Here is an 11,167-nt window from a genome sequence, read left to right on the forward strand (position 1 = left end):
TATTTATGCAGTTGTGGCCTTGAGGATCTCATAATTCGAGTTAGCCCGAACGCATTCAATCGCGGCGGCCGGGCATACGTGTGTGTGTTTTTTCGGAACGTGTGTGTGTGTGTGTGTGTGTGTGTGTGTGTGTGTGTGCATGCGTGAGGGCGTGCGTGCGCATGTGCGTTATAAACTTTTTGGGGGGGGGAATTTCGAAAAAGTAATCATTAGCTGGAAATAGAAACAGGGAGACATGTAACGTTTGCAACATGTCTATGATTGGGGATGAGTTCCATTTTATAATGGAGTGTCCCAAGTATGATCAATTGTGAAACGGTAATGTGCCTGAAAAAATATTTGTTTTCGAAATCAGTCGATGCACAAAGGAAGCCCCCCAAAAAGTCATTTTAGCTGTAAGTTTCAATATCCATATTTCGCTGTATTTAGATGTAAGTTTCAGTACTCATATTTAGCTGTAATTTTCAGTATCCATATTTGGCTGTAAGTTTGAGTATCCATATTTAGCTGAAAGTTTCCTAAATCTGCAGATACTGTCAACTCATCGGAGTTAAAAGACGTTTGTATTTTCTCCGCTTCTATGCGAAGCTGTCGTGCATTTGGAAATGTTTATGTTGTGCACGGGATAATTATTTTGTAACTGTTCTCCAGACTCTAGGAGGAGTGACAGGATACTAAATTAAAACGAAATTTGTAACGTGTGTGTGTGTGAGAGCGTGTGTGTGTGTGTGTGTGTGTGTATGACCGTCACGTGCGTGCCGTGAGTGCGTGTGTGTGTATGTCAGTGTGTGTGTTAGCGTTCGTGCGCGTGTGTGTGTGTGACCGTGCGTGCGTGTGTGTGTGTGTGTGCGAGCGTGCGTGCGTGTCTGTGTGTGACGGTGTATGTGTGTGTGTATGTGCGTGTGTGTGTGTCTGTGAGTGTGTGTGTATGTGTGTGTGCGTGTGTGCATGTGTGTGTTTAGGAAAGAGATCGAGAAGGAAAATCAATGCATGGACAGTCCATCAGAAGTGTACATAGGGGAGGCTATCGAGATATAATGCTTTGTGACACTCTCTTGGTTTGCTCCCTTTATTGAAATGGGTGTGGAGGAGGGAGGCGGAGTGTGGGGGGGATGGAGGGGGTAGAGGGAGGCTTTATGCCCACAAATCAACATGACCTCGGATATCGTTTTCTTCTTTTATTTCAATATCTTTTTTTTTTTCGCTTTCTTTTCTTTTTCATTCTTGACCTGTTTATTTCTTTTCTTCTTTTCTTCTTCTTTTTTTTTTTCTTCACCAGACCCACATCACTCTCTTGAGATCTGTCTCTCAATCATTATTTTCTTTCTCCTTCTCATCGTCATTCATCTCATCTTCTTTTTTTCTCTAAGCCTCTCTCTCTCATCTTTACCGTCTTCACTATCCCTCTTTTTCTTTGTATTGGAATTGTATTGGAATTTGTTGGGGGGTTTTCTTACTTTTAAAAAAAAAAATTTTTTTTTAGATAATTAGTTATTCACCACATGCACACTGGAAAAAAATTGTTTGAAAACGTGTATTCAATATGATTTGGTCTGTTTGAGTTCTCTGCAGACAGTGGCTCTATAAAACACTGGTGTATGCTCTGTTCTAGAATAGTATACTTAGTGCGTGTTTTTGTCAGCAGAAACGGAAATATATGCCATTAGTATATAAAAAAAAATCAATAAAAAATAAATCAGTTATTTGTTCTGATCAGTGATCATTGATTGCATGTGTATAATATGTGCATGTAATGTCTTTCACCATAAAAAAAATGCAACTTACCCAAATGTGACTGTAAAATATTTTATACAAGAGCATAAGAAAAAAAAAAGATGAGGGTAGGAATTTTTTTTCTTTTTTTACCCCTGATTTACCAGCTAAAAAGAAAAATAGCAATAATTATAATAATTGATTGATAGATTATTTCAATGGGAGTGGAAGTGTGACAGGGGAGGAATCACGATCAGCAGTCCTGTAAACACTACAGAAAATAAGTTTTATTTCTTTTTGATATGTTATATGTCATTTTTAACACCTTGCAATATGAGGTACAAGCAACATTGACACACAACTTGGAAACAACACTCCTGGAAACTTTCACCAACACCATGCGTAAACTTCAGATTATACTCTGATTAAAGCACTGGACCCTGTTGTGCCATCTTCACATTAAAAAAAAAAATTAAAAAAAAGATGACACTGAAGACACCAGTATTAGTCCTGATCATAATTCTTAATGTTGATTATTTCCTGAGTCATGATCTGATCGTACATATGAACAAAAGTATGTGTCTTGTTGCAAAGATATCCATCTTTATTTTTTTTTTTTTTTACTTTTACATAATACAGCAACTGAGTGACATGTTTTGATAATACATTCACATGATTATGAAACTGCAGTCAGCAAACTACATTCTAATTATCAAGACACGTCTTGAACAAATAACAACCATCACCACAAATACCTATCAGATTTCCAACTAAAAGTAGAAAGGAAAAGAAAAACAGAAACAAAATGTATCAAACACAAGACTGGAAGAGAACCAAAGAGGTTCTAACTGAGTTGGATCAAGCAGGCTGTTGCAGGCTTGACCACTAAAGAGGACAAACAGTAACAAAACACATCACACACAAGACTGAAAGGTAACCAAGATAACCAATCAGGTTCTCATTGAGTTGGATCAAGCAGGATCTTGCAGGCTTCACCACTGAAGAGGACTTGGAAGGCTTCCTCAAAGCGAGACATAGGCACACGATGTGAGACGATTTTCTTCACATCCACCTTTCCGTCTGCCACAAGTTTCTCAGTCTCCTGCCAGGTATGAAAAATCAGCCGACCATGGACTGTTCGCATGGTTAGAGCTTTGAACACTGTAAGAAAGAAACAGGACAGACTGAATATAGTGTGTGTGTGTGTGTATGTGTGTGTGTGTGTGTGTGTGTGTGTGTGTGTGTGTGGGTGTGTGTCTCTGTCTGTCTGTCTGTCTGTCTGTGTCTCTGTGTGTGTGTGTGTGTGTGTGTGTGTGTGTGTGCAAAGAATCAAAACTAAAGACTTCTTTTTAAGTTCATCCATAATATCTATCCAACCAAAATCATATTGCATAAAATGGGTGTAGCTAATTCGAACAAATATGTGTGGTGTCAAGAGGTTAACTTCATTGAACATGTCTTTCATCAATGTCAGAAACATCTTTCTGGAAAATGGTGCACCAACATATCATAACACATTTTGAGAAGCAGATCAATATTAGTGAAAAGGTTGCTATTTAGACTTAACAGTTCCTGCAAAATATATACAGATCACAGAAACTAAATATTCCATGTCTGACTGATATCATGACTAAAAATCTCCAAGTTCAAATATGGAAAGTGTAAACATTAACTCTTACATTTGATGCTGAGATAAGTATGAGAGTGTATACCATGACATAATCGTGACAAAAATTAAAAATTAAAAATCAAGAACAACAAATAAGTGAATGTCAGGGAAAGATTTTGACAAAAAAAAGGAAATCAAGAATAATAAATACATTCTTAATAACTCACTGCCAGGCTGGGAATAACTTGACTATCCTGATTTACATTTGTAAACTGCAGCCTTCTGTCACTGTGCTGACCCTTTTTGTACATTAATATTGGTTTGGAAAAAAAAACTTGGCAAAACCTTTTTCAAATACTTGAATATTCTGATAACATGCATAAACTGATGCATAGTGCAAATAAAATACCGCTTTAATGATCACCACTTTATACCAAAGAAAATTTAAAGCACAAGATTAGTCTGTCCTGCTCAGTTCTTTAGACCTTGCATTGTCTCTATCATGTGTCTGCCACAATTCATACATGCAAATGCAGGAGACTCAGCATGCTTGAAACCAAGAAGCTATGTTTTTACATGTGTGAATATATCTATGTGCATTTGTTTCCAAAAGTTACATAAGTTCAGTTTGCTCAGACAGAATCTCTACAAAGTGTATCTCGGATTCAACAGTTGATGGCAGTGCTTTGTAGTTTTTGTTTTTATCTTCTTCTTTTTTTTTCTCTTTTTTTTGGGGGGGTGGGGGGGGAGGTGGGGGGCGGATGGGTGGGGTGGAGGAGGGGATGTGGGGGGGTGTCTTTTATTTTTCATCTAACTGAAAGGAGACAGAATGTGCAGATCACTCACGGACATCTTGCAACACATTTTCCACATGAAGGGGTTGTTTGGGCATTCCCACCAGACACAAGTGGCCTCCCTTGCGCAGCATGGAAAAGGTGGCATTGACCACAAAGGACACTCCTGTGCACTCACAAATCCGGTCCATCCCTACCCCATCCGTCAGCTTCATCACAAACTGCAAGCACAATACAACCATGATTTTCTTCTGAAACATATTTTGTACATATACACCTGTGTATCTTGCTTCCTGTTTAACTCATTCAACCATGCGCCAGCCTGAGAGGAGTGTGCCGCTGTTCACCGTTCTCCGCCTGAGCCCGCCTGACAGGCAGGCAAAGAAACCTGTTTATTTAAATCAGTTTGTCAGCTCATTATTATGCATGAGCGTGTTTTTTATCTGTTTTTCCGCATTGATATGGTAAAATGTCAAAGGCTTACTGCACAGTTTAGAGCCCAATGAAATTATGATGGACTCTTGCAGCAAAATCAACCCAGATAATGACAATTTTTATCTTGTAATTCTTTCAATAATTCACAGGAAAGTGAAAAAGATGAAATTAGCAACCAGTGTAGACAAAGTGACGGACATTTCAGTCAAGAATATAGTCCACAACCTTCAACATCATCAGAGGCTGGCATTTTTCTTTTTCTGTTTTTTATTTAAAGTTACAAGTACACTATTACATCCTTTGTCTTGAGACTTCAGCATTGTGTCACATTTATATTTCAGTCATAATGTGAAGTTTGGTCGCTACTGGTTGAGCGGCTGCTATAAATTTGTGCCTGAAGTGAAGCACCCCTTCCCATTGATGCAGCTAGGCCAAAACATGCCAGGTTAGGAAGGCTGCACAGGCAGAAGACCTTAAAGGACTGAAAGGGTTAATATATTTCGTACTTATAAACATGTGTGTCGTGTCTTTTGCCTAAACAACAGAACCATATGTTTTTTTTCTGAAATGATATATTTCGTACTTCTGCACCTATGTGTCTCTTGCCTCCTGCCTCCTCCCAGAATACAATTATGATAACTTTATTTTCAATTTCATTTTCAAGAAGACATCAAAGTATGCAGACTGATTCATATATGCTACACAGAATAGCTGTTGTTTCTTTTCTTTGGTTTTTCTTCTTCTTTTTTTAATGATAACTTTGACATATGAAAAAAAAACTTGCACCTTCATTCTGTAAGTGAATTTCTGGACAAAAATAAAAGAGATGCATGACAACATTTTTGAATGAACACAAAACCAGCTCAGCTTTTCCTGTAGGTCGTCCACAAAGGATGAACAGAGGAGGTGACTTTATCTGCAACTTACAGTCAGGGTTCGTAAAACCGATGGACATAAACAGGATGTATGGGCATCGCTTTCTTTGGTTGCAATCAAATACACTCATCGCCATTATTTATCAAAAGATGGGTATAATAAAGTAATCTTCCAAAGGAAGAAAAAGCAAAGGAATATTTACAAAAAATAGGATACCAATATCTTTAGTTAAACATGCCTTACAAAATGGAGTCAGCTTGTACAGTTAAAGACAGACAAAGCAGACATGGTGCATGAAGATTTAACAGGTTTTCTTCTGAGAGCATTCTTGATAATAACCTGAAAACCCAGAATGATACATATCACTAAGAAAATAACACTTTCCAGAATTAATGTTTAAAACAGGTTTCAAAACAGTAACATGTTTCATATGTGTTGTGTGTATGTTTCTTTCTTTCTTTGGTAAAACTACTAGCATGATTAATTAAAAATCAGTTGTCAAAATATATATACTTAAAATATTGTGACACTTGCTTTGCCATTTGATATTTCATTAAAATTTTACTGAAGCAACTGGTGAACTTACGCTTTGTCAGCAAAATTTATCAGACTGTATAAAATGGGCAGCCTGCAAACCTTGGCCATCTGAAAGAATTACCGTGACAGTTTTATCAACAACAACCTCTTTCTTCCTCTTCGTTCGTGGGCTGCAACTTCCATGTTCACTCATATGTACATGAGTGGGCTGTTACGTGCATGACTGTTTTTACCCCACCATGTAGGCAGCCATACTCCGTTTTCGGGGGTCTACCTCTTTCAAATCCTGCTTCTTGGTGTTCACAGCAATGTCCGCCCCCATCTGCTTGGCCAGCTCCAACTTTTTGTCTTCGATGTCTGTGGCAATAACCCTGATAACACAACAGAACATCCTGATACAAAACCTTGATACAGACAGTTTTCTATAAACAGTGCACCCTGACCTCTAGACTATTGTACACCTGATAAAAACCTGCAATAATTATTCATTAATATTTTGTATAGCAGTACACACTGTTGCAGGGAAAAGTGTCCAATGAAAGTAAATATGTCATTTAAAAAAATTCTGAAGCAGACACACCCATGTAGAAAGATGTGACTAACAAAAAGACAACACACCCTAACACTGAACAGACAGTACGCTGTGATAGTTTACTCTCTATATAAATAGTACAGCTGACACAGACAGAGTACAGGAACAGTACAATCAGATAAAAACTGCACAGTAATGTGGACAGTACACCCTGTGACAAAATGTATACTCTGATAGAGACACATCACACTGTTACATACCATACACCAATACTCATGACACATCCCAACACATATAATACTGATATAGACATTACACTGTTAAAGATATAATATATTAATATCAGTATAACACCCTGATAGAGACAGCTTCCCTGACACAGTAAGATTCCCTTGGGCACACACAGGGAATACACTATCACAAAGACAATGCAATTTCACACAGACCTTGACACTGCCTTTGCATTCTGATGCAGACAACATCCGGATACATACTGTATGTCACAATATATACATACACAGTGCAGAAAGTACATGTCTGATACATACTGTATGTCACGATATATATATACACAGTGCAGAAAATATATGTCTGATACAGACAGTACATATGAGTCATACCAAGCTGCGAGGCAATGCATATCATTATGATGACATGGATACTTATATAGCGCCTATCCAAGGTCAAGGACCAAGCTGTAAGAGCCTTACAAACAAAGAGTCATTTGCACAACAGACTGCCTTCCTGGGTATAGCCGACTGCGAGCTGCCTTTGGGTGCTCATCATTCATTTCTTCTCTCATTCAGTCAGGTTTCAGTCACACACACACACACACACACACACACACACACACACACACACACACACACACACACACACACACACACATGTAATATTTTACATGTATGAACATTTGTTTGTTTGGTTTTTTGTTTTTTACCCCACAATTTTGGCAACCATACTCTGTTTTGGGGGGTGTGCATGCTGGGTAAGCTCTTGTTTCCATAACCCACCAAATACTGACAAAGATTACAGGATCTCTTACAAGCATATTTGATCTTCTGTGTGCATATTCACACAAAGGGGATTCTGGCACTGGCAGGTGTGCACATATATTGACCTAGGAGATCAGAAAAATCTCCACCCTTTGTCCACCAGGTGCACCAAAAACTGGGATCAAACTCTGGAAACTAAGGTGAGAATCTGGCGCTCAAATCGTTTCAATCACCACCCGTCAACCTGACAGATACCTTCTTGCACCAAGAGCCTTTGCCACACTCTGGGCCAGTATGCCCACTGGTCCACAACCTGTCACCAGCACATCCTGCCCCTCCACAGCCAGCCGCTCTATGGCGTTGTGAGCCACTCCCAGGGGCTCCAACAGAGCTATCTGCTCCGCATCTGCATGGCACACGTTCACATTCATATAACATACAGATGCAGGTTACTTACAGAGTCAGCAATATAATGTTGATTTGGTAATTCTACAGGTAAAAAAAGGTCTTGTTTTGAATTATAACAGCATCTGCATGACACACATTCACATATGCAGGTTACTTCCTGAGTCAGTAATATAGTGTTGATTTGGTGATTCTACAGGTAAAAAAAAGTCTTGTTTTGAATCATAACAGCATCTGCATGACACACATTCACATTCATACATAGATGCAGGTTACCTACAGAATTAGCAATATTGAAGTGTTGTTCTGAATGTGAAAAGGAAACCACTTTTATGCCTTGATAGACAGAGGTTCTTTGGAGGACACTGAACAACCAAGGGAACTTGGTGGGTTTGTGTAACAAACACATGCTGATATAGCATGCCCTATTGAAATTGCTGAAGTACCAATTCTACACACATTAATAACTTCTGCACACACAAAAACATAAAGATTTCACTAACAAAATCAACTCAGAGATTCAATACAAGGGTGATACAACTCACCCATAGCAACAATTAAGGTTCAGTTCAGTTCATATCAATTATTTTATCAAACATTTCATCCTCATGAGCTATATTAAATGAGCAATTAGTGGATATCAGAGTATCTTATGTGTTCTGAAACTACAAAACCTGCAGTCACTATAACTGTTGTAACCAATACTGTAATGTGTGAAACTGTACTTACTGTCAGCCTGCAATATGCAGTCATATTTGGAGGGTGTGTGTATACTAGGTATGTAAATGTTTCTATGACCCATGTTTCACACTGACATGGATTATGATATCTTTGACAAATGTACAAGTATTTCATATCACAGCTCTTTGTGACAGAATTCCACCAGTGTTTTTATCACTTGGTTATCACACCAGATAATTGAACTAACCACTATACACTTGTAATCGCATGAAAATCCACAGAAATGAACACACTCACATTCAACAGGAGTATTTTTTTAACATTTAACATTGAAAACGTAGATCTCATATACCACTGACCAACCCCATCCCACCCACCCCCACCCCACCACACCCACACCCACAGTATTAAAAAGCAAAAGATAGAACACACACACACACACACACACACACACACACACACAAAGTATTAAAAAGCAAAAGATGGAACATATGCACACACACAAAGTATTAAAAAGCAAAAGATGGAACAACACTGACATGAACTGTACAACGATTACAGAGATGTCACCCTTCTTTCATACTATCAACATACCAAGACCACTCTTGACGACATAGAGATACTGTGCAGGTACACAGGTGTACTCTGAACAGCCTCCACTCTCCGTTTTTCTCCCATGGCCAAACTGTCCCATTCGGCTGCAGATGGCTCCATTCTCATGCCTGCATTCACATGAAGTATTTCTTTCTTTCTTTTTTATCATGTACATGAATGAGCAAAGGATGAGATGAGTTTCACAGATAGGATCTGAACTGAAAATTTGTATGAATTAACTATTCCTAACAGTGGCATGAACAAATGAATAATAATTATAGTCTCTGGCTAGTTTCCCTTTACATATATTTTTTTACTCAGCATTTTAACGTGTCAGATATAATTATGTAAATGTTTGTGGCAATCAAACAGAGAACATGCCTACACACACACACACACACACACACACACACACACACACACACACCAGCTAACACATTCATAGTTCATACTGCACCCTATACTTTTTTTTTTTTTTTTTTTTTTACTCCATTCTAGTGTCTCAGTTTGGCTTCTGATCTTTTTGCATGATCATGTTCTGGGTCATTACTTACATTCTCTACTGTATCAACTTGAAGGCAGAGAAAACAATTCATCATTTCTCTCTGTGTGTGTGTGTGTGTGTGTGTGTGTGTGTGTGTGTGTGTGTGTGTGTGTGTGTGTGAACATTCCATATGTGTGTGTGTTATTATGTGTGTCGGTTGCCTTCACTGTATTTTAATGTGTTTACTTGTTTGTTCATTTTGTCTTATTTTGTTTCTTTTTTATTTTCCTTTTTTTTAATGTGTTCACTTGTTTGTTCATTTTGTCTTATCATTTTGTTTCATTCTTTTAATGTGTTCACTTGTTTGTTCATTTTATCTTATCATTTTGTTTCATTTTCCTGTTAATGTTTGACACAAACCTTAGATTGGCTTCAAAGGATTGGTTTGTGCAAATGTAATTCGTGTGTTAGAGTGTGTGTGTGTGTGTGTGTGTGTGTATTTCAGCAGATGTTGTGTTGCACAGCGTTTGACACCTTGAAAATGAAACATGCCTGTATCGTGATCGCGTCAGTGCAACCAAACAACTGCAGCATGCATACGTGCGTGCGCCACCTACTTGCACTGGAAGCACTCCCCGCAGAAGAAATGGTTCTCCACGCCCACTCTGTCGCCCACTGCCACACCATTCACCCCAGGGCCGCACTTCACCACAGTGCCAGCACACTCGTGTCCCGGCACAAAGGGGACCGTGGCGATCACCCTGGCCGTTGCGTCCCACTTGTAGAGAGCAATATCGGAACCGCAAATGGCCACGCTGTCCACTTTGAGCAGAACTTCGCCTTCTTTCGGTTCCGGAACCGGAATGTTTTCATAACTGTACGACTCATCTTCTTTCTTCTTCACCAGCGCTTTCATTGTTTTTGGAATGGTAAACGCTGCCATTGTTGAAATCGGTCGGACGGGAGGGTCGACAGACGTCTCTGAACCCCGTTATCAAGCAAGGCGATGGCTCCTATCTTTATGCTGAAATGGCCTGAGAGTGTGTCCTATCTTTGCAAGCTGAAAATATAGTGTCGAGTCTCGCTGCGGCCTTTTGTGTCGTCTGCTTCGATTCTTGGTGTCGTGTGCAGATGTCAAAATGTCTATGACAAGAACACATCGACCAGAATAAGACGTAAACATATTGTTATAGTGTGTCAGGCGCCTATGGTGGAAGCATGGGATTTTCTCAGACACACTGCTCACTGATGGACGCCTCCTTCCTACCTCCCAACTCTTCTCCCCCCCCCCCCCCCCGCCCCCCCCCCCCCCCCCACACACACACACATTCCATGGCATCTATCCCCACCAACACCCCTCCCCATACCCTCTCTCCCTTCCCCCCCCCCCTTCCCTTGGCCAAGTGCAGAGGGAGCAAGTTATCAAGAAATACTAAGTAAAGATGGTATCTCCTCTGACCATTCTCTTCCTATACACTCCCCTGCCCTTTTCCCTTCCACTTTCATCACCCT

The 11,167-nt window shown here is 39.5% G+C and overlaps 1 protein-coding gene across 1 annotated transcript; it reads right to left on the reverse strand.

The window, feature by feature from the left end:
* Positions 1-2,191: 2,191 nt before the first annotated feature.
* Positions 2,192-10,722, reverse strand: LOC143291929 (L-threonine 3-dehydrogenase-like). Its single transcript, XM_076602071.1, has 6 exons — positions 10,273-10,722; positions 9,172-9,299; positions 7,747-7,897; positions 6,239-6,335; positions 4,169-4,337; positions 2,192-2,874 (listed from the first exon to the last, which is right to left on the reverse strand). The coding sequence occupies exons 1-6, from the start codon at positions 10,596-10,598 to the stop codon at positions 2,672-2,674; spliced, it is 1,074 nt and encodes a 357-aa protein (XP_076458186.1). The 5' UTR covers positions 10,599-10,722; the 3' UTR covers positions 2,192-2,671.
* Between the last annotated feature and the right edge of the window lie 445 nt (positions 10,723-11,167).

The sequence above is a fragment of the Babylonia areolata genome, chromosome 18 (assembly GCF_041734735.1).
Source record: "Babylonia areolata isolate BAREFJ2019XMU chromosome 18, ASM4173473v1, whole genome shotgun sequence".
Lineage (NCBI taxonomy): Eukaryota > Metazoa > Mollusca > Gastropoda > Neogastropoda > Buccinidae > Babylonia > Babylonia areolata.